This window comes from Rhynchophorus ferrugineus, unplaced genomic scaffold (genome assembly GCF_030347505.1).
Source record: "Rhynchophorus ferrugineus isolate W39M unplaced genomic scaffold, kcgeb_rfMv2 rfM9, whole genome shotgun sequence".
NCBI classification, from domain to species: domain Eukaryota; kingdom Metazoa; phylum Arthropoda; class Insecta; order Coleoptera; family Curculionidae; genus Rhynchophorus; species Rhynchophorus ferrugineus.
This window is the reverse complement of record NW_027472588.1, coordinates 17,005,756-17,032,666: the sequence shown is the minus strand read 5'-3', so window position 1 is coordinate 17,032,666 and position 26,911 is coordinate 17,005,756. Positions and strand designations below refer to the sequence as shown.

The 26,911-nt window shown below is 34.2% G+C and overlaps 1 protein-coding gene across 1 annotated transcript in view; it reads right to left on the bottom strand.

Annotated features, from left to right (window-relative positions):
- Positions 1-1,327: 1,327 nt before the first annotated feature.
- Positions 1,328-26,911, bottom strand: part of ich (zinc finger protein ichor) — a 47,331-nt gene continuing 21,747 nt past the window's right edge. Inside the window, exon 2 of the mRNA XM_076413408.1 lies at positions 1,328-2,973. Within this exon, the coding sequence (XP_076269523.1) occupies positions 1,453-2,913 (1,461 nt within the window). The 5' untranslated portion in view covers positions 2,914-2,973 and the 3' untranslated portion in view covers positions 1,328-1,452. The remainder of the gene's footprint in view (positions 2,974-26,911) is intronic.

Sequence of the window (26,911 nt, the reverse complement as noted above, 5' to 3'; positions counted from 1 at the left end):
AATAAATACAAACAAAACATTGAACGAAAAAAATGTTGCTAACCAACCAGCTTCAGTTTTTTTCGTCGCGAAGGAATAAAATTACTATAATATCGATAAATGAGGAGGCAATTTTATACAGTTACACAATAAATACTTAGAAAATAGACAAAACAAAAATTTTCTAATTCTAGCGATTTTTTATTATATACGATTTCAGGTACTTAAAATATATGTATATATATATATCTATATATTGATATTACTATCTACAAATATAAATGTATGTATATAAAAATAAATTAGCTGGTTGGTATTTTTTCATGAAGCTAAGCAATGTGAGGGTAAACGGCAATTTATGATAATGAATAACGTTTCCTTGTTTCATGCTCTGAGATCTACGATTGAAGTTTTGTTCGAGTAGAATGGTTCCTACATCGGCAAATTACAATATTTTAATCGCTTAGCTATTAAGATTGTTGCATACGTGATTTTTTATGTTTTGTTTTAAAAAATCAGCATGCAGCAACTCTAATAACAACTGGAATCAATTAAAGATTTTACAGTAATTTGTAATAATACAAATACGTTACTTAAATATTAAGTAGTAGTTTTATCACAAAAAAATGTGTGACCTGAGATATGTCTAAACCGTTAAATTTACAATAACTATCAATTACTTTATTACAAATATGTAAAGGACTATAGACGAAATAATTTAAATAAATAGATTAGTTTAAAAATGTTGAGGCACTAAAGGCTCCGTCTTTATAATGAGCAACTTACAGAGCAGTTTAGAGCAATGAACAATTTCATTAAGGCATGACCATGGCATTATTTAACTATAACAAGCATTATTGATATTACTTTGTATCGTGTTAGATTATGTTCAAATGAATAAGAAAGTTCAGATCAGAATGAAGAGATTCATTTTGCGTTTACACCAAATATTTTTATACAAGTCGATTGCACATTATCCTTCAATAGTGTTTTATCATATAATATACAAGTGAGGTACATTCATTATATATAGCACGTTTAGTGAAACACCATCATTACGAAACCAAAATTGTAATACCTTCAACCTTGTAAGCTCCAGAAAGGTGAAGATGAATTGCAACATTGTTTTGGGAACGAATAATGTTAATATTTTCTTTTAGTCTCTAATCAGATGAAATCTTAATTTAATTTCTTGTGGTGGTCATTTCCGGGTCTCCTTTTGCTTAATAGAATTATTTTCAGTATTTTAATAGTGTACACGCATTACAAAAATATAAAAAAATACGAAAGTTTTATTATATCCGTAAATTTCTATATGTTTATCTGAGAATAATTCTAGGATGCTGTTGATGTTAAGAAATATTGTTGAAGGCATTATATTGTAGTGTTTTAAGCACGGATTTTAAAATAGTTTAAGTCAATTTTTTTGCAGGTCATTTTTCAAGAAAATGTTTTTTTTTTGTAATTTTATGATCAATCTCGACCAATTCGTTTATGAATTTGTTGGTGTTTCAGTAAATGAGCTTTCTGTCTGAATGCTTTTGCACATGTGTCGCATCGGAAAGGTTTCTCTCCTGTGTGAGTCCTCAGATGGACCTTGATGTTGCTCTTATTCAAAAAGCCTCGATTGCAGACGCCACATCGATGAACAGGTTTCTCTTTCCCTAGCAAACCCAGCGTCTGATCGGTGGAGAACACCGTCGAACTGGACGCCTGCTGCTTCTTCTGGGCTCTGCTCCTCGATTTTTTCGTCGAGTTCGGCGTCGTGGTAGTTGTGTGAGGATAATTTTGACCCAGCAATTCGGGACTTCGTATTCTGTGGTCGTCATGAATACTGTGAACGCTGTATTGAGACATAAATCGACCGTTAACGGTCAAAAGGAGATTATCGGTTGTGGATACCACACTAGCCGGTGGACTGGACGTCGAGATCAGTTCTGCATTGTAGTTAGTCGAACTCGGAGCTTCTTGTTTTATAGGAGGTCCGTTTTGTAACCTGTACTGCAACAAGGGCATATTCCCGTGGGACAATAAGTTCTGCAATGTCGAACTGCTTTGAGATGACTGGGCCTTGTTGCTATACTCTCCTACGGCCTGAGATTTCGGGTATTCATTACTATTGTTCGGAACAAGGAACTCAGATATACCCTCATGGTTGATAACGACGCTTTTCTGTTGGTCGCCGCATGCTCCGCTAATCCACGCGTCCAGATCCATCCAGCTGTCCCTGGACGCATTAGGATCGTCTTCCTCGACGGTATTGTTATTATTGGGAACCGTAGTGTCTGCTATCGCCGAGCTGATGATGGCGGCAATATCGTCAATAGACTGAATGTCGTACTCGGATATTTCCGTTTTGATTTCGGTCGCCGAATCGACCGTCTGATGTCCACAATCTTCGAACTTAACTGCACTAGAGTCAGCGTTCACACCATCACCGTAACCAAGTTTAACCACTTCGTCCACTGAATCCGCACTAATATTACACGTGCTACTAGACACGATATTCTGTTCGTTGTAACTGTTATAATTATTGTTCTCTTCGGGAATTCTCTGCGATATCGTATGGTAATGATGACCTTGGATCCCATTTATGCTCAGATTAGCCGTGTAACCGGTAAATGGCGGTAATGGTTTTAATTCGGCTAGGCTCATCGACTGCGACGAGCTCAAAAGAAGATTGTCCAGCGCCTCCATCGTCGATTTAGTTTCGATCTCTGTGTCGTGGTCCTGGATGGAGGAATCGAGCAAGAGTTTGTCGGATCCGAGATTGCTGATTGTGTTGTCGAGGATCAGTTTGTTCGTGTCGATGAAGTCGCTGTTGGAGTTCTGCCAACACGGTGAGGTAAAAATCGAGTCCACTTCGTCTACTGAATTACTGCCGCTGACTGCCATATTGCATCCGGATATATTGGGATATTTCATTGTTTTCATTCCACGAATTTTGAATACCGAACACGCTGTGGTTGTTATCGGCGGTCACCTTATCATTTTCTGTAACAGAAAGAGCCATATTAGTATAATAGTTATAATTACGAGGTCACATCAGAGCAATGGCAAGGCAATTTTTAAATTTATTTCATTAATCATTTTCATTACTTTCAGTTCAAAAGTCAGGCATTATGCGGCTCTACAAGAAATTTATAGTGTTTGCCTTAAAATTTAATTTAAATATAGTTCCAGTTATAGTATCTGGACTGGGCCTAAAGTTTAACGTGGGCTCCGAACCGGTCCTTAGCATTAAGCCTACCTACTGGCGAGTGACCAACTTTAGAAATCATCCCAGGCAATTTTTAAATTTATTTCCTTAATCATTTTCATAACTTTCAGTCTATATATATATATTAAAATCTCCTTTTACCAACTATGGGTTTATCTAGCCTACCTACTGGCGAGTGACCAACTTTAGAAATCATCCCAGAAGACATCCGGTCTTACCCAGCCTGGTTACTGGCGTGACTGGGATCATTTTCCTTGCCGGATTTTACACTCTTGCCTAGAACATTCACAAATTTTAAACAATCACAAACATAAATTTACGACCATGCCCTAGCAGGATTCGAACCCGCGGTTATCACAACAGTAGGAGAACCGTCCCATCGACTTTACCACTGCGCCACCAAGTATTTTCGAATATACCGTGAAAAATAGGAAACGTAACTGTCACACAGCATCTACAGATCTAACTTTTTAAAGAATCTAGGATTTTAAATATGAAATATGAAATTTCAAATATGATGCTGATACAGTTTGTTACCAGTGTGATTTTCTATCAAGGTATGTGAAAAACCTTGTGAAGCCTACCTTATTTCAACTACCTTTTCCGATATTTATACAAATCCTGGGCTCCGTATATTGCTTGGGGTAATTGCAAAAGACGTGTAAGACCTCAACAATTCTTACGAGAAAAATATGTTTGTTATATAAATAAATGTTTATGTGTTAAATGAGAAACGGGAAATTAAGTTGGCACGATCAAAGATTTGGCGAAAGGTAGAAGGCCACTAAAAACCCCATTGAATATCCTAACCTTACTCTATCGTCTATTCTAATCTCATATAGCATACAATTTCCAGTGCCCGAACTAGTGATGTCGGTCGTCGAGAAAAATATCGATTTCGACATTTTTAAAAGAATATCTATATATCGATATATCGGAGAAAAAATACAGAATTTTTGTACAACTACGAACAACTAGGAAATATATCGCTCTTTTACAAAATATATATCGATATTTTTAAGAAAGTATAAAAATATTGGTATATTGCCTAAAAAATATCGATACTCTTTAAATATTTTAAAAAGTAACGATAATGAACCTTTAAAATAAAGCACTAAAATGTACATTTAAAATTAAATAACAATTTCAAAGGTTTATTAAAAATCATTAAAAGGTTTTCTATGTTTAACACATATCTTTACATTTAAAAAAAATATCAGCTAACAAATATAACTATATCGATATTTTTTCGGCATTCCTAGCCTGAGCCCCCCAAAATTCTCTCTCAATGAAAATTAACGAGAACTAGTTGAAATTGTGAGTGAGAGTGAAAATGTGATGATGTATGGGGTTCTTTAGTGATAAAAAGTATTTGTAAAAATTAAAGAAAAAATAATAGGATTCAATATTAAAATTTTTGTTTCCACTATTTTGTAATCTGATATGATTAATTTTATTATCATTACATAGTATAAAACAAAGTCGCCTTTTCTGTCCCTATATCCCTATGTGCGCTTAAATCTTTAAAACTACGCAACGGATTTTGATGCGGTTTTTTTCAATAGATAGAGTGATTCAAGAGGAAGGTTTATATGTATAATACATGCATAATATATTAAGGCAACATTGCTAATTTTAGAGGTTTCTAACGTGATGTCGTAAATTAACGCTGCCTAACCCTACGAGTTAGATCAAATTAATGTACTACAGTATTGTACACCATAAAAAGGTCTACAAAAAAGTCCGCGATGGTATATGTTTATCTTTTAGGGATAACCCACATTAACCATTTTTATTGTTTACTTTTTACGTGAGAAAATGGCTTATTCACGAAGCTATTTTAAGCAATACGGCATTAATCCTTATCGAATTAAGTACCTTAAATACAGTGTGCAATTAATATAGATCAATATGGTTCCTTACAGCATGTAAATTAAACAAATATTTTCGGAGATATTACAAATTTAAAATTTGCGTTTAAAAATGTGTAATGTAATAAAAATTGTATGAATTTAGATATTCCAAAGATAGCAGGAAATCTTCATAGTAAGTATAGGGGAAGAGGAATTGTTTTACTCCAAATTTAATGCGTGCAGGCCAAGGGCAGTAATGAATGAACCAAAAATACTGGATCGATTTTAATCATGTTTTCATTGAGTGACATAGGCATATATATTTTATGCCCGTGCAAAGTCGGAGCGGGCCGCTATGTTTTTATATACAACGTTCATATTTTTTCTGTAGTGTATTTAATTTAGTATCAGCATTGCACCCGTGCGAAGCCGGGGCGGGTCGCTAGTTTTATTATATTTTGTATTAGCCTAGTAAAATTTTAAGTTATAAAATTAGGTTAATACTATTGTTCTGTTGAGTCTGGAATAGATACATTATTATGTATACGTTAAGATAACACATTTATACGCTATACAAGTTCAAGTGGATTGGTTCGAGTCCATCTTCTGATTTCCTGCGTGTTATCCAGCAGTTGTATTGCTCCTATGGTGGTGTGATTTAGTAATCTTGCCTGATCCTTTTGGATACAATTTTGAGGTTATAGCATAATCGTTGGTTACGTAGTGAATAAACATATTTTTGTCATCCTTCGATTATTAGTTGCTCTGATGCTTTATTGCAACCGCACATTTGAACCTCATAAGTCCCAATGGGTTTTATAATTCACCGATAAAACATTCTCTTTCATTCTAGGTCAAATTAGAAGCATCTTGCGACTAAGCAGTACAGTTGCTTGTTTTTGAGTCTGATCTGCTCTGCATTTTTTCTGATGAAAACGTGATGTTTCCATTTTAACTGATATTTTGTTGATTCTGCGTGAAGAATCGGGTATCCGTCAAATTATATAATTAGGTTTTGTCATATTTGGATAGATTTGAAGATATTAAACTGTATTTTCCAGTCTTTAGTCCATTGTAGACCTCGTTGACTGCCATTTTTCTATAGCCCTAGACAGAGATATGTTTTAGCCATAATGACTGTGTAAATAGAAAATGTCCATATGCCTAACTAATTATCTTTTTGTCGATTTCTCAATAAGTAAAGCTTTAAGCTATGGGTTATATTACTTAGAAAGCTTGTTGATTTGCTTTATTTCGAGAGCACTTTTGATAACACAAAATTTTAATGGAAATATCAAATATAATATAATCCTACTTTTACATATGAGGTAGAACTCCTTTCAGTGGGCCAATTATTTATATTAATGAGATCTGATAAGCCAGATAATTGCTCGTATAATCAACACAGAAACAGTGACTTGAATAATAAAGACGAATTTCTTGTTTTCAATTTATTAAACTTTCTCTATAAATTTTTAAAAAACATATTTGAATTTCTTTCGATTTACTTTTTCGTGCTTATTTTTAATCGAAATAAATTAAATTAATAATTAGAACAAGAATAAATCAACAGGCGCCTTATGTTTTGAACTATTTAATTTGTTAGATATGAAGTATAATTTTGTTATTCTTGCAAACCTGATTGGATTCCTTTATTTATTCGGGTTAATATTTTATAAGAGTGAATTGTCCGCACGTACGGAAACCATCTGTTCAATATCGATAAAAGACAAACAAATAAAACATAGAAATGGAGAACGAGCGAAGCTGCCTTCAGCGCGACCATTCTCATAGCAATACGTCACCAAATTCGACTAGCCGCTCAAAATAGCGATTCCAATTCCGAAAAAAAAACACCGTTAACTGAAAGCGAATTTAATGAACTCATTCCGTGACCTACTCTAATTTTACGTCGAGCCGCTTGCGCGCTTATCGGACCCGTTTGTCTTTTTTCTTCTTTCTTTCTTTCTCTTTTCCAATACAGTTTCCTCGTCATCTCGCCGCCTACTACTCGTGCGAATTGTTATTATTGCCAGCGGAATTATTCATTAGTGTGAGAACTAGATATTAAACACGTGTAGTATTTTTGCTATTATATTATAATGGTCTGGTTGATATTTGGGGTTCGTGTTCTATTCGGATGTTGATGTCTCCGCGTCTATGTGCCGTAAACACGTTCTACAAGCGTCTACAAATATTAAAGGCTACAAGGCGAATCTTTTGTACCTAAAAGGAAACGTTATGAGATAGTTGGATGTTATGTTAATATTTATCATATTATAATTGATGTTAATTATAATATCTCTTATAAATAGCTGCGTTAATATAAAGTAATTAGAATTAAAAACGGAACTAAATAAAAACGAAGTAGCGATTAAACTATCATCGGTGCCTCAATGGCGTAAATTCATTTAATTGCCCACCATTAAAAATCTATAATAAACAAATGTTATTAGGAGAGAAAGTATATGAGCACGCCAAAGAAAATTTAACACGCTGGCCTAGAAACGGGACACCCCACATCATGACTTCTTCCTCATCTTCGCTTGTTATTTTTTACCACGTCTTCAGGTTCGGCAATACTTTATTCTATTGTCAGCGGTTCGATATATAGACATTACTCGACCCTGTAACCTTTGCCATTTTTCCTACGATTGTTGATCAGGATGTAGTTCTACTTATGATATTATTGTTGTTCCATTTTATCTAATTCAGATTATATTATTCATATATATATATATATATATATATATATATATATATATATATATATATATATATATATATATATATATATATATAATATCTATATCTATATCTATATAGATATAGATATAGATATACTAAAACTATTTAAACTGGCTTGACATTGATCTATTACGTATTCTTTGCTCCATTTTAACATTATATAATATAACAAAAACTGAGTCACTATTCAGTTAATTTAAAGTACATATATTACAATATGTTCATTTTAGCTATGGTTTATTTAGTTTCTAAATCGAAATGGTACCAAAGAATTAAAGTATATTATTGAAATAATATGTTAGGTGCCTTTTCTAAGATTAATTTAAATCTTACACAGTATCACTGTTGTTATGTTAATAATACAAAATTGATATATACAACCCCATTTTACATGTACCTGGATATACGAAAAGCACGTTTTATATTATTTTGCTGCTTCTTACTCCTATATAAAAAGAGCATAGAAAATAAGTCAATGATAATTGACAGACGATATTTACAGCTACTTTGGATAGACTATAGTTACAATAAATTTAATAATTTTACAATTAAAATAATTTAATAATTTTTATCATAACGTGATAATATTATATACTCAATTGAGAAACAGATAAAGGTAACAAAGAAACCCCAATGAATGAGTAAAACTATCATGGGAGATTACTATTGCATATGATATATTACATACTTGCAATATCCTTCAAAATTAGTTAAAAAGCCGAAGTTTAATTAAAATACATTTATGTGGTAAATAAAGGGTTGTAAATAACTATTTTTAAGCAAAATAATTAACACACTAATAGGTTATATAGATTTTCCACAAGGATATTTTTGTGATAATATTATATATTAATGATGTTCTCATGATTATTGTATCAATTGTATATAAATTATAGCTACTTAAAATTGTTTTTCTGCCATTTGTAAAAATGTGTAATTTGGAAACATATTAATTGGAATAGTTAAATATATATAAACTTATCTGATTTTTATCACTTTATATAATATCTGGTTCTATACTAATTTCTGGATATACGAAAAGCACGTTTTATATTATTTTGCTGCTTCTTACTCCTATATAAAAAGAGCATAGAAAATAAGTCAATGATAATTGACAGACGTTCTTCATTGTTATCCTTTATGCTTAAACCAATAAATCTTATTGGACAGATGAATTTATTTTGCTTCAGTTATCTGATTGTGTATTTATCAAGCCGCCTACATATCTAACACTACTTTTAATAGGGACTATAATTGCCATGTTATATATGATTGGAACTTGTTCAGTAAGTAGGCTAACAAAGTATCCGCATGATCAAGAACCCAACAACAAGTTTAACAAAATTACATATTCTTGAAGTTTATATTTTTCTATTATTTTGCCTTAGCATAAAATATTAGAGGTATTCCCAATGATATACTCAGTGCATATATCACTACTTGTTGTGAAATATTATCACAAAGACAGATGTTGTAAAATAAAGTGGATAGTTTTGGAAATAAATCAGAAAAATAATAAAATTATAATAAAGATATTATAAAATTGTGTACGGCTTAGCAAGTAATAATATTATGTTTATAATTTTTTTTCTCGTAACTAAAGAATGTTGAAATATTGAATACTGGCGTAAATATTGATGAAAATTAAAATTGTTTATTATACACGCGGTTGAAAAGAATTGGGTTAGCAGCGAAGACAAAGAAACCTTTTGGTTCACCTTCCGAGAAACAACTAAATAAAATTACCTCTTGCATTTTGCGCCAACGTTGAGCAATTGGTTACGGTTATGGCAAATAATAAAAGTTTTTGTTTAGCGTAACTAGTAATCCAATATGGTGGATTTTTCTAGCTTTGGCTTATTTAATGAATTTATTATTTTCAATTGCGTTATACTATAATTAGAGACGCTATATTAATTGACTGCATAAATCTTAATTATATATATTATATATATACTATCCAAAGTAGCTGTGAATATACGTCATCAATATGTTTACTGTATTGCCTGCCTCAATTTGCAAATTCCTTTTAGAATCAGACAATATTTTCCTTCTCATTTTATTCTAGTTAAAAAGAGATACAATGCTGTATAATACCTTCGAACACGTAAACGAATGAGCCTGCAAAAGTCGTTCGGTTGTCAAAAGTCTGCAAAATCCTTCAAAATATTCGTTATACAACTACAGGTTATAAACCATCTGGTTAAAGTTGTTTTAACGCTTTGATTGTTTTGATAAAATCGCAGACAGAACAGATTGCGTCTCTAATCAGTTACTTTTAAAAGGAACGAGATAATGGAGGCCCCTCTTGCATTTATGATTGGTTAGAGAGGTAAACATTGAATACTGTAAACTTTTAACATTTAATTCTCAAGGAAGACCTATTACTTCAATTTGAGTATTTGAATGAGACATTGATATTTCATAAAGGGACCAATATACCCAATGGTCACTTATTGCAAGATGATAATAAAAATGACATAATGATTAAGACACTAAAAGTTGAAGGAAGAAGGTAAACGTTAGAGTAAAAATTGATTAGGTATTATTAATGATAACACTTACTAAATAATTCATTGGAAAGGTTAATAGTACCTTTGGTTTGAATGAACTCAATCAGACACCCTGAAGAAGGAATTAACAATATAATATAGATATATTGGAAATTGATGGCTTAATTCTTCACTTGAATTAAACCTTTTGAATGTGGGATTATGATTCAATGCTAACAATTTCCAAGACAGGGTGATGAGAGTAAAAATAATTAAAGGTAAGTATAAAATTAATATACGATAACTCTAGCAAGTTATATTTTAGAGTGTGATTTATATGCATAGATATGTGTGTAATTGTTGAGAATTATACATGAACGTTAAGTTAGAATGTATGAAGATAGGATGAATACTAACTAATTTGTAAATATGTTAAATGCATTAGGGATAATTCAGTTATTAATTTTATTTAGAATAAACAAAAATAAAGTGATATCAAAATGACTTGACAAGGAAACTCACCATCGAAGGAAACAAGAACTAAATGTAAAAAGGTAAATATGCTCTCTAATGAAGTAAAATACATTAATTGCATATAAAATTGTTAATTAGGTGGATTGGGCCTCTAGGGGATACTACTACATAAAAAAACGTGCCTAGAACTCTATCTCATTGGTTGTGTGGAAAAAAGTTCAAAGTAAATATTATAAAACAACTCTAACCTATAAACTGATGTAGCTGTACAATTAACTGTAGTTTAAAATTACTCGACATTACATGCATTAGATGTACTATCATGTTATAATAAAATATATGTTTTTTATTATTTAATTATTACATTGTTACTAGTCGTTTCCGACTCACCAACTATTTGTCCTTATGATAACTTAAATCTAGGTATATAACTAAGAGGATCCATCGGTCCTATCTCAGTCTCTGGTGAAATAATTTTTATACATGTCACTGCTGTATCTTTTAATATATGCACCTCTCTACACAACACTACACAGGATCATATGGTTTAATACTTTTGAGTCTGTGTCTTGTTCTGGTGGTATATAAAAGTTGCAATACTTCAATTTTCTCATGAGAGTGGAGTCTTTCCTCATGCCTCCTTGCAATTCTCTTGATTTCTTGACTGACTGTGGGAATGACAGTATTATTTAATGTTACTGTTGCTTGTACGATCTGATTGTAGGTAAACTCCACATTCACAGATTTACTTTCGTTAATTTTTATTTTCCAAGCATCTGTCTAATTATTTATATTGTCACTTGTCTATTGTTATAATTTTCGTGTGGATTCTTCACTATTGTCTACGACAGCTATAATCGCAGTATCATCAGCAAATGTAGCCATCGTAATATTCTCCACTTGTGGTATATCAGAAGTGTAGAGCAGATAAAGCATTGGCTCCAGTACACTTCCTTGTGGTACACCTGCTTTAGCATCTTTAATTGTAGAGTAAGCTTCTTCTTATTTAATTCTAAACATTCTGGCTGTTATGTACGATTTTAGTAGTTCGGTGTATTGTTTTGGTAACATTTTCTGTAGTTTGTGTACAAGGCCTTCATGCCAAACCTTATAGAAGGCTTGTGCTACATCTAAAAATATAGCTGAGCATATTTTTTTACTTTCGTAGACTTTTTCAATAACATCTGTTATTCTGTGGACTTGGTCAATTGTTGGATGCTTGTTAATAAACCCAAATTGGTGTGTTGGTATTAGGTTTTTCCTCTCAATGATATAAATTATATTTGATAATATTTTTGTTTCAGAATATTTGTTTAGATATATGGGGGCCAAAATAAAAAAAATACTCAGAGTTGATGCGGCAACATCGCGAAAATTTACATGACGTATATTTACAGGTACTTTGGATAGACTATAGTTACAATAAATTTAATAATTTTGCAAGTAATATACTATATATATATTTTAATTAACTAACTATTTTAATAACTAATTAACTAATTAATAACTATTTTTAAGCAATATAATTAACATATTAATAGGTTATATATATTTTCCACAAGGATATTTTTGTGATAATATTATATTTTAATGATGTTCTCACGATTATTGTATCAATTGTATATAAATTATAGCTATTTAAAATTGTTTTTCTGCCATTTGTAAAAAATGTTTAATTTGGAAACATATTAATTGGAATAGTTAAATATTTATAAACTTATTTGATTTTTATCACTTTATATAATATCTGGTTCTATACTAATTTTTGGTAAATATTATCAGAATAAAGTATTTTTCATATTCTTAGTGTAAATTTCTGTTATACATTAAATATTATATTCAAACAGGAAGAATGGGAAAAAAGCCCGTACGCCTCTGGTTTTCACAATAAACGGCTCGCACTAAAAAATCAGTGGAAGTGAATACAAAGAAATACCGTTACTGCTGCGGTGGTACCCCCTCTTAGGCGGGCGCGTTTGGCGGGGGACTTGGTACTGCTAACACACTTTCGCGAATAGACGGATGATCTTCCTGATGCGGGTTTGCCAACTGTTGCAGACAACTGATACGAGGGTACTTTCTAAATTATAATATATATATATATATATATATATATATATATATATATATATATATATATATATATATATATATATATATAATAGGATTCTATAAGAATATATTTTAAACAGTAGTAGTGTTGGATCAGTAGGAGAAAATGTAGATAAATGCGGAGATATTAGTATTTTTGTATTATAAATCAAGTGTCAAACTTAAAATATATTCACTATTACGATACAGGATATATATACCTATATATAATCGTTTATCTTATATATGTCCTGTATCGTAATAGTGAATATATTTTAAGTTTGACACTTGATTTATATATATATATATATAATATATATATTGGAATATAAATGCAGCAAATTTGGAACATTGTAATTTAACACATAACACATAACACAAATTGATTTCTGCAACTGTTTGATATGCATAACTATTATATTCATTGGCTAACAGTTTAAACTTAAAAAAGATATAAAAGTCTCTATTCATTAATTTATTATTTTTATTTATAGTTTTAGATTATTGCATCAAAATATCTATATCTAGAGCTATGTACACTTTTTATTGACAATTTTCTAAATTAAACTTGCTATATTTCCTTAATATTATATTTATATATTTTGTTATACTTCTTCTTATTGGCCTTCATTTTACCAGGTTCAAAACTTGAGCTTTGAACCAGCTTAGAGCCCATCCCAGAAGACATCAGAACTTACCCAGCCTGGTCACTGGCGTGATTGACATGGTTTCTTTGATGCTATTTTATATAATTATTATCGCAGCAGTAGGGGACCCGTCCTGTTGCTTCAATGATTACGGCTACCAAGTGGGATAACATTTATACTTAATCATCAATCAATAATCAGAGTTTGGAGAGTGCATATTTTTCAATGAACACTCTCATCACTCATAAGGTCTGGTTCAGAATAATATTTGCAGTAAAGAAACAACTGAAAGCCACTTTCAAAACAATGAACCACGTTACAACTCGATCAGGAAAATAGCCAAACTGAATGAATTGTCAATCGAATCTTCCTAATCACTTGTTACTTTGAACAGCAACGAGATAATGGAGGCCACCATTTGCCAGTAAAATACGTAGGAACGTATGGAAGTAAGCATCTCTACTCTTAAGTATTAATTTGCTGCGATTTTTATTGAAAATAGTTTTAACGTGTTACAACTGCATTGAATATTAGTATGGGAACAATCATTAAATATCTCAAAAAATGAAAAACATAATATGTTACCACTATCAGATATTAAAAATATGAATGTACAAAAGCAGTGAGTATTTTTTCAATATAAACTTAATTTAATACAATTATTTCAAAGTAAATTGTTGGTCTGAAATGTATCGAAGAGGTCTAATAGAATTTCCGGATATTGCTTCTAAAAAATACAATTTTTAAAAGCATATAATAAAATGAACGGAAGGCTTATTATTTCAATTTAGGCCTTTAGATGAGACATGGATACTTCAGATTGGGATCAATATACCCACTGATTACTAATAGTAAGTTGATAATAAAAATAGTGTTATGACAACAAAAGATCATGGAAAAGGTTGGTAAACGTTGATATACCAATACTTTTTGTTAGTCATAACATTTATTAATAATTTATTGCAGATATATTGTACTTTATGCTAGAAATAGGAATGATTAATAACACCTTCGGTTTGGATGAACTCTATCAGACACATTGAAGAAGATATTGACAAATGATGGAATTGTCAACAAATGTTAGATAGACTGGAAATTAACAGCTTAGCTATGCACTTAGATGAGACTTTCTGAATATGATGACTCAATGCTGCCAATTTCAGGACAGGATGAGGAGAGTGGAAACAAGTAAAGGTGAGTATATGGTTAATATATGATAACTGTAGGAAATGTAATTGTAAAGTGTAAAATAATTATGTGCACAGATGTGTGTGTAATTTTTCAGAATATACACGAGCATTTGGTTAAAATGTGTCAGGAGAGATAGAATAGTATCTCTTTTATCTCGCATATATGACAAGTGCTTTAAGGAGAATACAGTGATTGATTCTAGTTTTATCAAGAAATACTTATACAGGTATTAACACAACAAACTAAGAAGAAATACAGTGAATCAAAATGCCTTTAGAAGGAAACACTATACCGAGGGACACAAGAACTAAACGTAAAAGGTAAATATGCTGTCTAATGAAAGTAAAATATACTACTTGGATATACAATTGTTAATTGTGTGGATTGCGGGATTAGGCCTCTAGGGAATAAAACTACATAAAAACACACCTAAATCTCTAATTCATAGGAGGTATAGAAAAGGGATCAATGTAAATACAATCAAACACAATCCTAACCTACCAACTCTTAAAACTGTGTACTTAATTGTTGTTTCAAGTCCTTCTAATATACGTATTGGATTTACTACACTGTTCAAATAATTTTATTAGTTTGTGTTAATTAGTTTTTTTCATAACAGTATTTTTGTTCTGCGTCAGATCACAAACCAAATGTTTTGTCATAAAAATGGCCTCCTTAGACCAGCATAACTTTATATAAATTGGTGTCATTTAGCGAGTGACAAATCATAAATTGTCTTAGAATCATTCTGACAGTACGCTTAGTTATAACTGTCCACGATATAATCTCGAGCTTACCGTATAATTAATCATGCCGCACATATTTTAATTGGCGATCCATCCATTTACCGTTGTTGTGTAGGATACAGATTTATTTTTGCAAATGATCCTTTTTGTGAATCTTCAACTACGCGAATTCCAAGAATTTCCGCGCGTACCTATATATTAATTACAAGCAGTAAAAATGTCACGAGTTAATCTACATGACACACAAAAGATAATAATTAGAAAGTGTCTTTAGACAATAATAAAAAAACAAGACAATATCATCATTAAAGGATATTCTTTTGTTTGGGAAGTGCATAAAAACATTTGTTGGATAGGAGAAAGTTTAGTATTTTTATTTTTGAATTTATGTTGTTTACTAACTAATAAAAAAAGATACGGCGATTGATTAATAGTTTCGGTATACTTCTATCCGGTATCATAGTTGATTGATGGTTTTTAGATGTAAGAGTTCATTTTCGTGAGATTATTTAAATGAGTCATGGCACTCTCCTGAAGTTTAAAGGCTTTTGTTTGAACACTTAGTTTTGAAAAATATTTAGTTAATCACCCAAAAATATGCCCTTAAGGAAATTTTTAAAATTTTAAACTATTTTCGGAGTTATAAATGTTTTAGTGATGTAGCTCTAAAACTAATCTTTAAACGCGTTCACTTCGGATTTATTTTTTCGAGGCAGTTGACAAGATTATTCAATATCTAAGTTCTACTGAACCAAACTTAGCTTTTTCTATACATTTTTCTACCACTACAAAACTATAACACTCTTTGGATTTTTACTATTGTTAGAATATTAGAAATAGTAAAAATGTACTGTTTCTTCGAACAGTTGTAATTTGGCGAAAACAAATTGTTTGATCTCAATGCACCAGGCTATAACTTTTCGGATTTTTAATTTTTTCACTATTTGTTGCTGTTATGTATTCTTTGTGCATTAATGATTATCTGGTTTGGGTAGTATATAAGAACGAAACTATAATAAAATTAATGAAACAAAATATAAGCATGTAACTTTTATTTTGGATAGAATAAGTATGTTCCAGTAAATATTCATACTTGCTGACATTCCCAAGCGGAGGATGACTTTGGATGCTTAACGCCTCTTGGCGTGCATCTAGAGCAACTCCTAACTTGAAAGAAGCACATACTTGCTATAAAACAACTTGGACCTAAACTAAAACAAATGTATCATTAGCTAATAATATTGGCATAGAAGTCAATATTTAGGTCTATTTGGATTTACGGAATCTAATTATGGAATACCTACTACTAATACTAACAAATCAATTTTTTTCATTAATTACATATTACTTAGATATGCGTAGTATAATATTTATTTATAAATTAATTTATTACTACTGTTCTGTTGTACTTGCATTAATACACAAGCAAGGCGAGTATGGGATTAATACATCAGTATGTACTTCCCAAATATAAATAAAACTAATCTACTTAAGCTAAAGTTAAGAATACACTTATACAGTAAATAAATTCATATAGTTTGGTACGCTTCAATCATCTGATTTCCTGCGCGTTGTTCATTACTTCCATGTTGCTATCATTTAGCAACCTTATTTCATATTTTAGGCGAAATCTTGGATCACTGTGTATATCCATATAATTCCGAGGTCATCGTGTAGCTTTTCGTTGGTTACGTGACAATAAGCATTGGCATAAGCATTGTATCGTATCGTAGAACTTTGTTTAGGCTACGCTATATGCACCCCATAGGTCCAAATTAGCTTTATGAATAGCTGACTGATAAAGCAAATCTAATATAATCTTTTAACGGATCGAACACTAACACTTTAAATGAAGTTAAAAAAGGAATAAAAAAATATTTTCGCAAAAAAGGCACCTGGTTTTGATCTTACTACCGGAAAAATATTAGAGGAACTTCCAAGAATAGTACTAATTAAGATCACAAGCCTAATAAATGCTTCAGACTACAATATGTATCACACCTGTGGAAGGTTGAAGTAATTATCACTTCCAAATCAGAAAATCCATCTCTTGAAACAACGTCTTAACGGTCAACATCACTATTGCCGACAATGTTAAAATTATTTCAAAAATTTCTATTGAAAAGGACAAAACCAATCATTGAGAAAAGCATTTTATTCCGGATCATCAAGTTGGTTTCAGTCAACAACATTCCACGATTCGTCAGATTCATGGAAAAATCACTAGAACAAAAATAAAATTTGTTCTGCAATACAGTTAAACTAGAAGACATCCAACCTAACTTGAGGGAAATAAAAGCAGGAGTGCCAAAGGTATGTGTATTGGGACCAGTACTTTATCTAATGTACATTCGGGGCTTGCTTACGTTCAGGAAAATGTTATTGCTACATTTGCAGATAAAACTGAATTAACCGTAAAGTTACAAATGGCTGTTGTCAATCTAAAATTCTGACCTGCAAAATGGTGCATCAAAACAAATCAAAATAAATTAGTGCATCTTGATTTCACCAACAAAAGAACCAAGCACAAGCAAGCAGCAATGCAGCCAAATATCTTGGCATGACAGAGGATTAATCAACACATTAACGTTTAGGTTCTTCAGCTCCTAGATAATGATGGCAGATCATTAGTCGGCAAATTAAAGAGATTAAAACAGACACTCTAAAGATATAAACTCAACGTGTACATCGTATCATTCACGAATATTTCGGTATGAGAAAGCTCTACGTAAAATGGGTGCCGCGCGAGCTCACTTTTAACCAAAAACAACGACGAGTTGATGATTTGGAGCAGTATTTGAAGATGATCAAGCATAATCAATCCGAGTTTTTGCATCGATGTGTGACAATGGGTGAAACATGGCTCCATCATTTCACTCCGAAGTCCAATCCGCTCCAAAGCGTAGAAAAACGCAAGGGCCGGCTGGCAAGGTTATGGCGTCTAAGATACGTTGGGATGCGCATGGAATAATTTTCATTGACTACCTTGAAAAAGGAAGGACCATCAGCAGTGACTATTACATAGCGTTATTAGACCGGTTGAAGAACGAAATCACCGAAAAACGGCGGCAGTTGGAGAAAAAGAAAGTGCTGCTTCACCAAGACAATGCACCGTGTCACAAGTCAGTGAAAATGATGAGCAAAAATTCAGCCATCAACTGTGTTCTCCAGATCCAGAGTTCTCCCAGCGACTATTTCCTGTTCTTAAATCTGAAAGGAATGCTCGGTGGGAAAAAATTTTCGTCGAACGAGGAGGTGATCGCCGAAACTGAGGCCTAATTTGAAGCAAAGGACAAATCGTACTACAAAAATGGTATCCAATAGTTGGAGGGTCGCTATAATCAGTGTATCATCCTTGAATGGAATTATGTTGAATAAAAAAACTAATTTTGCCACAAAAATGTGTTTTACTATGGTAGGCCTGGGACTTCTCAATTGACCTGTTAGATGTTAAGACCAACGTGTTTATTGTAGAATAAGTTCTCTGTAAATCTAAAACCGTAGCTCATTAGGATAAAAACAAATAGCTTATTAGTGTTAATTTACTAGATGGCAATAATAAATAATTTAAAAAATATTAGAAAAAGCTATTATTATAACCTTTAGAATTAGTTGGATGCAAAATTATATTTTGCAAGAGCTTGAGCAAGCAAGAGCTTTCATTTGAGTGATGGGAGTCATGATCATTTTAGGAAACATATATTAATTTTTCGGTTCTGTTTTATTGAACGCGATAATATTTATATTACTGAAGCTTCTAGAGCATATTATTCATATATTATTTTAATCTATGTTTATGTTGTTATATGATAAAATACAACAAAATTAGACACGACCAGTTCAGTTATTTCACCTATATTTTCTATACAACCGATGCGGGCCTATATAACTGTTAAAACACTGCCGAAATATTGTCAAAATATATACGGTCGACCCACAGCCCGTTTGTTTCAAACCGTTCGAAAGACAGATAAAACAAGTGGAAGATGTAGACCACACAGATAATATTTATGCACAAGAACGACCCGTTATATAGTTAAAACGATACTAATGATTGAGCCATTGTTTGTAAATGAGTTTGAAAGATATGTCTTTACCCGGCTATTTGTTTTATATTGTCTCGTACAAAAGCTGTCGTTGCAGATCTAGGCTGATACGAAATTCTTCTCATCAAGAGAAAAAAATGGATTTTTTCACAGTTATATTCATATCGGAAAAATGCAAGGAACGATTGCAACTGTTATTTAAAACGACATGAGAAAAAAAAACGTCGAAATTTCTTCTGCTAAAGTCATTGGCTTTACCAGTCAATAGTTCTCGAAGCCACTTTCTCCAGCCATATATGATTCCGTGGTTCAATGGATTGCGAACTATTTTAATTAATGAATGAGGCTCGAGAATATGGCGGTTTTTTCTTCTGTTCGGTTCGTACCTTCACGTGGATCAAACAAGTTTTAATGTCGAATGGATTATTTTTGTATGGCAAACTTTTGATTTCATTTCAACTTACTTTAGTTTTTTTCGCATTTTAAATTAAATCACTAAAATTTTACTGAATAAATAAAACAAAAAAAATTAATGGAATCATAATTATTCCATTAAAATATATACGGTTTCAGAACATTTAACAGGTCAAATGAAAAGTTCCCGGCCTGACACATAGATGGCGCTACTAGAATGAAATCCATGTTTTTAGTTGGTACTAACCCTCAAAAGATACGCGTATACATTTGACAGCTGTCGGATCATTTTCAGTTTGTGAATTATAGTATTATGCGTAAAGCAACCTTTATTATTGTGAAAAATATGAATAAAAATGAATTTTGCTTGTTGATAAAATATTGCTTTTTGAAGGGACAAAATACAATTAAAGCAAAAACTTCTTTTCATGGATGCCGAGATTTCAGACACTGCTCCAGGAAAATCAACTATCAAGGATTAGTATGCTAAGTTTAGACGTGACGAAATGAGCACTGAAGACGGTGAACGCAGTGGACGCCCAAAAGAGGTTGTTACCGATGAAAACATTAAAAAAATCCACAAAAATGATTTTGAATGACCGTAAATTGAAACTGAATGAAATAGCAGAGACTCTAAAGATATCAACTGAATGTGTACGATAAACCCACTCCAAAGCGTGGGAGAACGCAACAGTTGGCTGGCAAGGTTATGGCGTCTGTATTTTGGGATGCGCATGGAATAATTTTTATTGACTACCTTGCAAAAGGAAAGATCATCAATAGCAACTATTACATAGCGTTATTGGACCGTCTGAATGGGGAATTCGAACTGCTTCCTCATCCACCGTATTCTCCAGATCTGGTCCCCAGCAACTATTTCCTGTTCTCAGATCTCAAAAGAATGCCCGCTGGGAAGAAATTTTCGTCGAAGGAAGAGGTGATCGCCTAAACTGAGGCCTATTTTGAAGCAAAGGACAAATCGTACTACAAAAATGGTATCGAAAAGTTAGAGGGTCGCTATAAACAGTGTATCACACTTGAAGAAAATCATGTTGAATAAAAAAAATAATTTTGCCATATAAATGTGTTTTATTATGGTAGGCCAGGGACTTTTCAATTGACCTGTTTTATTAATCAGATTTAACTAAAAACTGAATTTCTAACTTTTAAATTTTAGTATTTTTATCGAACTGTTGGGAAGACTATTTGTCACTAAATAACATAAAAACATCACTTTATCTTGGCTGGCCGCGCTCTTGTTCAGCAACCCTAAACTTTGACATGTTAACATCGTATGTACGATACATACCTCATATCGTTGTAGATAAAACCTAGCGCGAAGTTCTGTTAGGTTTATAATAGTTTAGAAATATTTAACTAAATTTGTGTAAATATTTCAGCATTTTAAACTTTGTTCCAATATAAGAAAATCCATTTGCCTCACTAGGTTAGAAATTCCAAAATGTTATCGAAAACAGTCGGTTTATGAAAAAAATATTGTCACTTTTTAATGTTGAAGAACCATCAAAACATTTGAAAGATAAAATAATGAATTATAGTAAGGTTTTTGGGTTAAGAACGGCCACTAAATATGAGAAAGTATATCGCTCTCGCAGTCATCATTTAGTAATTTACAAGAAACACCATCTTTGGATACACACCATCTCTGAGTAATAGTCGGTATCTAAACGTATCGCTGTAAATAGTCATAATCCTATAGTATCTGGATACAGCTATGATACCTTTGGGGACCTTATTCCGAAACACATATATTTTATTCATATTAAATTGTCTTTCAGAAAGTTATAATTAGTTTTTTTAGAATTTTAATTTTAATTATTTTTTTAATCATTAACCTTCCAGTACAGCCATCCCAACATAAAAAAATTACAAATAATGTGATAACACCATATTCATTTCTTCAGGTTATTATTAGATTAAAATAAGAAAGTTCCTAGACGAAAAACGTTACTGAATCGTCTGCAGAAAAGTCATTGGCCTTTACTTCGATACGTACTTGATAATGCAAGAAAACCTTGCAAAATACCAAGAGTGAAACTTGAGAAATTTCAATGAGTCATTTTTGTTTATGTCGTGTTAGCTGACAATAAATATGATAATAACGTTTTAAAAGTAGTGAATGAATTCGTACAGTAATCGTGTATTCTCTCGCTCTGATGTAACTGATTATTCAAAGTGTATTCATCGTTGAAACATTAATAAACTTATTTTTAACACGTGGATTTCAATATCTAAAAAATCGAACGGGTTTTGGTCAAATTAGTTTTTATTGCACAAAATAGGATTTGATAGCTAAAAGGAAAACAAATAAATCTCCAATAAATCAATTAATCCACTAAATAAATATGTTTACATAGCTTTAACTATTGAGCAATAGACTATATAGCACAAGTTCAAAATTCACTGCCACTAGAGTCACCACGTCAAGCTAAACTGAAAGAAATGTATCCCTATTTAAAAAGCAAACTTCCATACCAGGGTACCTCAAGCTTCTGTAAGGAGATTTTGAGTAATTTGGGCAGCATTAGATCAGAAACTGGGATGCTTCGGTGCTAACAAATATACCATCAATTTCTATACTTCTTATTTGTAGTTGATTGCCATTTATTATGTGTTTTGATGTATTTTGGGCAGCGATATATATTGGAGAAAATGAGAAGTACAAATGTAAGCAAATGTTAAACAACCTAATCCAACTATTAACTGATGCTTTTGACATTTTTCGATATAAAATAACAGTTTATCATTGTGCATTATTGAGTATACTGTATACGGATACTAATCATGGAATATTTAACCTTGCTACTTGTTTTCAATCTTCAGTGCTGTTGTTTGATTTCCCAATCGAAAGCCAAGGCTAATGTACAGCCTTCGATTACAAAATTTACCATCAGACCAGTGCAAAACAAGCCGACTACCAGGACGGCCCCACAGCCACTACCGAAACAAGTTATCACAAGACCAACCCAGCCTGCGCAGGTAACTAACCAGGCCACTAAACAAATCTTAACCTCCACAGCAAAAACAGTGCCAACCGTTTCGGCGACTGTTTCTTAAACTCCCCCAAAGGAAAAATTCCGCCTATGACGTGACAAGAAGAAGTTTATGGAGCTCATTAGAATTACTAAGGCACAATCAATTGATATTATAACCCGAAACAAAAAGGAGGGCATTTTCTTATTCGTTGCCACAAGCGTACGATTACCGTAAACTCCCAACTTTGCTCGAGGAAAGGAATTACCCTTACCATTCCTTCTGTCATCCGGAGGAGAGCATTCCGGGTAATAATAAGAAACATCCCAGAATCACTCTGCATTGACGAGGTACGTGAACTTCTGTTTGATCAAGGCTTCCATCCCAAATTTGTGCAAAGATGGAAATTAAAATCCGGGATAGAACTAATAATTGTTCAGGTAGTTGACCTCGCGAAGAGCGACAGATCATATATATGACCAAACTCGGCGTCATCACAGTGAAGGTCGAGGTCCAGAGGGGAAACGGCCAGCCAGTGCAGTGCTTCAAATGCCACCTTTTTGAGCATTCCAGCTCGTATTGCCGAGCCCCCCCACGGTGCGTCAAATCTGGCATCACGACACTAGATCCTGTACCAAAATCCCGGAAGCACCTCCAAAGTGCTGCAACTGCAGTGAAATTCACACCGCAAACTTCACCGGTTGCAGCTGCCGTCCTGCTCCAAGAAAACCAAAAATTCCGACCGAATCCAGGCCTCCACAAGGTTCTGCATGGAGTAACCAAGGTGGCAGGAAGCTAGCCCAAAAATTAGCCAGCGCCACCCAGCCTGCTCCAACTCAAACTCCTGCTCCAACCAATACACCGGACTTTAACTCCTCAATGCAGGCGTTTACTGACCCGCAGGCTTTCCTGCAAGTGATCGCCCTGGCTCACCAACTTGCTCGTCTTTTTCCAAATGTCGCCGCCTAAGCGGCAACATTTACCTGTTTCTTTAACTTCCAGCAGCCTTTTAATTCTTCGAAATGGCTGTTCCGAAATCTTTTATACTGATGACATGGAATGCAAACAGCTTACGCGGAAAGCAAGCGGAATTGGAAGACGTCATGACATTCTATGACGTCGACATCGTTCTCATCCAGGAAACTTTCCTGAAACCTTCGCATCGTCTCTCTTTCGAACACTTTTTTGTCTACAGAAACGATAGAACTCCGGGTCGAGGCGGTGGAACCGCCATTCTCGTCAGAAAAGGAGTCACACACGAGCTCCTTCCATCGTTATCAGTAAACAACTTCGAAACAACCTCCATTAAAATCGATATCCAAGAACGCCCCTTCGTGATTATATCTCTGTACAGGAAATCTTCTGCATTCAACTATGCCGAATACCGATCACTCGTCGCAGGAAAATTTCCAAAAATAATAGGTGGCGACTTCCGCTTCCAGAGCGAATCTCGCAGGTAACGCCATCGTAGCTCTAAGTGCAGATCTGGGCTACGGTCTTGCCTTGCCAGATGAACCCACCCATCACCCTAGTACAGTATCTCAAGGCGCAGCAAGAATCCTTGATTTCTTTATTCTTCAAGACGTAAATCGCCATTCCGAAGTTCGAGTCCTTGACGAACTAGACTCTGATCATCGTCCGGTCCTTCTCAAACTCGGAAACTGCGCCACCACCCAAGTTCCACTAACAAGATTCCCACAGGAAAAAAACCGACTGGAAAAACTACCAATCTCTTCTCCTGAAATCCGATCCAATTCCGAAAATTAACACACCAGAACAGCTCGAGGAAGCCGTACTCAAGCTAACTCGCGATATTCAGTCTGCTCACGAATCTGCCACAGTCAAAATCTCATCACAACCTCAGCCGTGGAAAAAACAACCTTCCCGCTTCTCTTAAACGTGAAATTCGCATCAAAAACGGTTTATGCAGATTAGCTCGATTCACCCTTGATGCTGCAGATAAAAGGGAGGCGAACAGAGCATGCAAGAGGGTAAGGGCGGCCGTCTCGACTTGGCGAGCAATGAAATGGAACTCATTTCTCGCGGACCAAAGGCTGGATGGCTCCCCTTCCTTCTGGCGTGTCTCCAAATGCCTCGTGGGGAAGACGCACAATGTCATCCCCCCCTGAAGTCAACGGTCACAGGAAATTTCGCAGTCACTGATCAAGAAAAAGTCGAGCTCCTTGCAGGGACCTACGAAGCTCAAATGAAATGCCTCCCACCCGCACAGAACACTAAAGCTAAAGACATTGACACTGTCATCAAAGAATCCAACTCCGTCAAAAGACCAGTAACCCCAGCCTTTTTTCTCAACCATTTCGTGTCTCCAAAGTCTCTACAGACTATGATCGGCAAACTTCAAACCAGAAAATCTCCAGGTTTCGATGGAATATCGATTACTCAGCTAAAAAACCTCCCGCTTAAGCAGCTCGCAGAACTGACAAACATCATTAACTCCATCGTGAGGCTGCAACACTTCCCGGTGCCTTGGAAACACGCACATCTAGCGGTTATACCCAAGAAAGGAGCAAAATCATCTCCATCTGATTACAGGCCTATCAGCCTTCTCAGCGCCATTTCGAAGCTTGCCGAGAGGGCAATACTCTACGCTCTCAACTCTTTCACAAAGGAAAACAACATCATTCCAGATGAACAATTCGGCTTTCACGCTCACCACTCATCCGTCCATCAGGCTACCCGTCTGGCCGCACACATCCATCATGGTCTTGACCAACGCAAAAACTTGGAGCAGTTCTTCTGGACCTAACCAAAGCCTTCAACAAGGTCTGGCACGATCGCAAAGTGCGTGCGGTTAGGCCTTCCAGAAGACCTAACCGCTCTCATCAAGTCCTATCTCTCGGACAGATCTTTCCAGTCGTAAACAAACCGATGCTGGCATACCTCAAGGTTCCCCGCTGGCCCCAGCCTTATTTAACCTCTTTATTTCAGATCTGCCGAGAAAAGAGCACATTGACGTCGCGTTTTACGCTGACGACACTGCTTTCTTCACGGCCGCTAGGTTCGAAGTTACAATTCATGAACGTTTACAGAAGCAGCTCGATCATGCGGTCAAGTGGTTCAAATTCTGGAGGTTGCAAATCAACCCCCTGAAAACCCAGGCCATCATTTTCCACAAGAAGCGTTATGCACTGCGCGTCTCGCAACTTAAGATCGACACCGCAATACTTCCATGGCTGGATAACGTCACGTACCTAGGTCTTCAATTCGACCGGCGGTTCGGTTGGCATTCCCAAATCCAGAAAGCAATCCAAAAAGTTTCGGGGATAGCAAACCTGCCTTCTTCTCTGATCTGCCCTTCTAGCAGACTTCCCATCTCCATCAAATGCTTATTTTACAAGATGTTAATTCGGTCCGTACTCCTCTACGGATCTAATGTCTACTTCAAGTTTGTTACACTCAACCAGGTCAAACGGCTTCAAGTTTTCCAAAATAAGCTCCTCAGGAGAATATTAAACGCTCCATAGTTTGTCAGAAATAATCAAATTCATAGGGAAACTGACACTCCAGAAATCAAGCACTTCATATCTCAATCATTCCACAAACAAAAACTCAGCTCAAGTTCTTCTGAAAACGAGCTTGTTCGCGAGCTAGTCGACATGCTGGGAGCTTAGCACCGTGTCACCGCCAAGCTGCCCCCCTTTTCCAGGCTGAAACGACCTCATCAGTCGCTACAGTCATAAATTTTGCACCCATACAACAGTACCCAGTTGTGTGTTAACTCAGGTTCGCAAATCAATAGAATCGCCGGGCCCCATGTACCCAATAACGGCTGCCCAATCAGCGGGTGCCATATCCCCAAATTTAATGCAGTAGCAGTAGTGATCTACAGGGGTCAACTGTGAGGCGGTTTCGGTTTAGTGTATTGGTAAGCCCAGAGGCAGTCCCACATAACCCGGTCCAACTTGTTACTCCAGGGCAAGTCTCCGCGACCAGGTATGCGTCATGCATTCCACCGCCTGGTTTTTAGGCCAGTACAAAAAAAAATGAATTTGAAC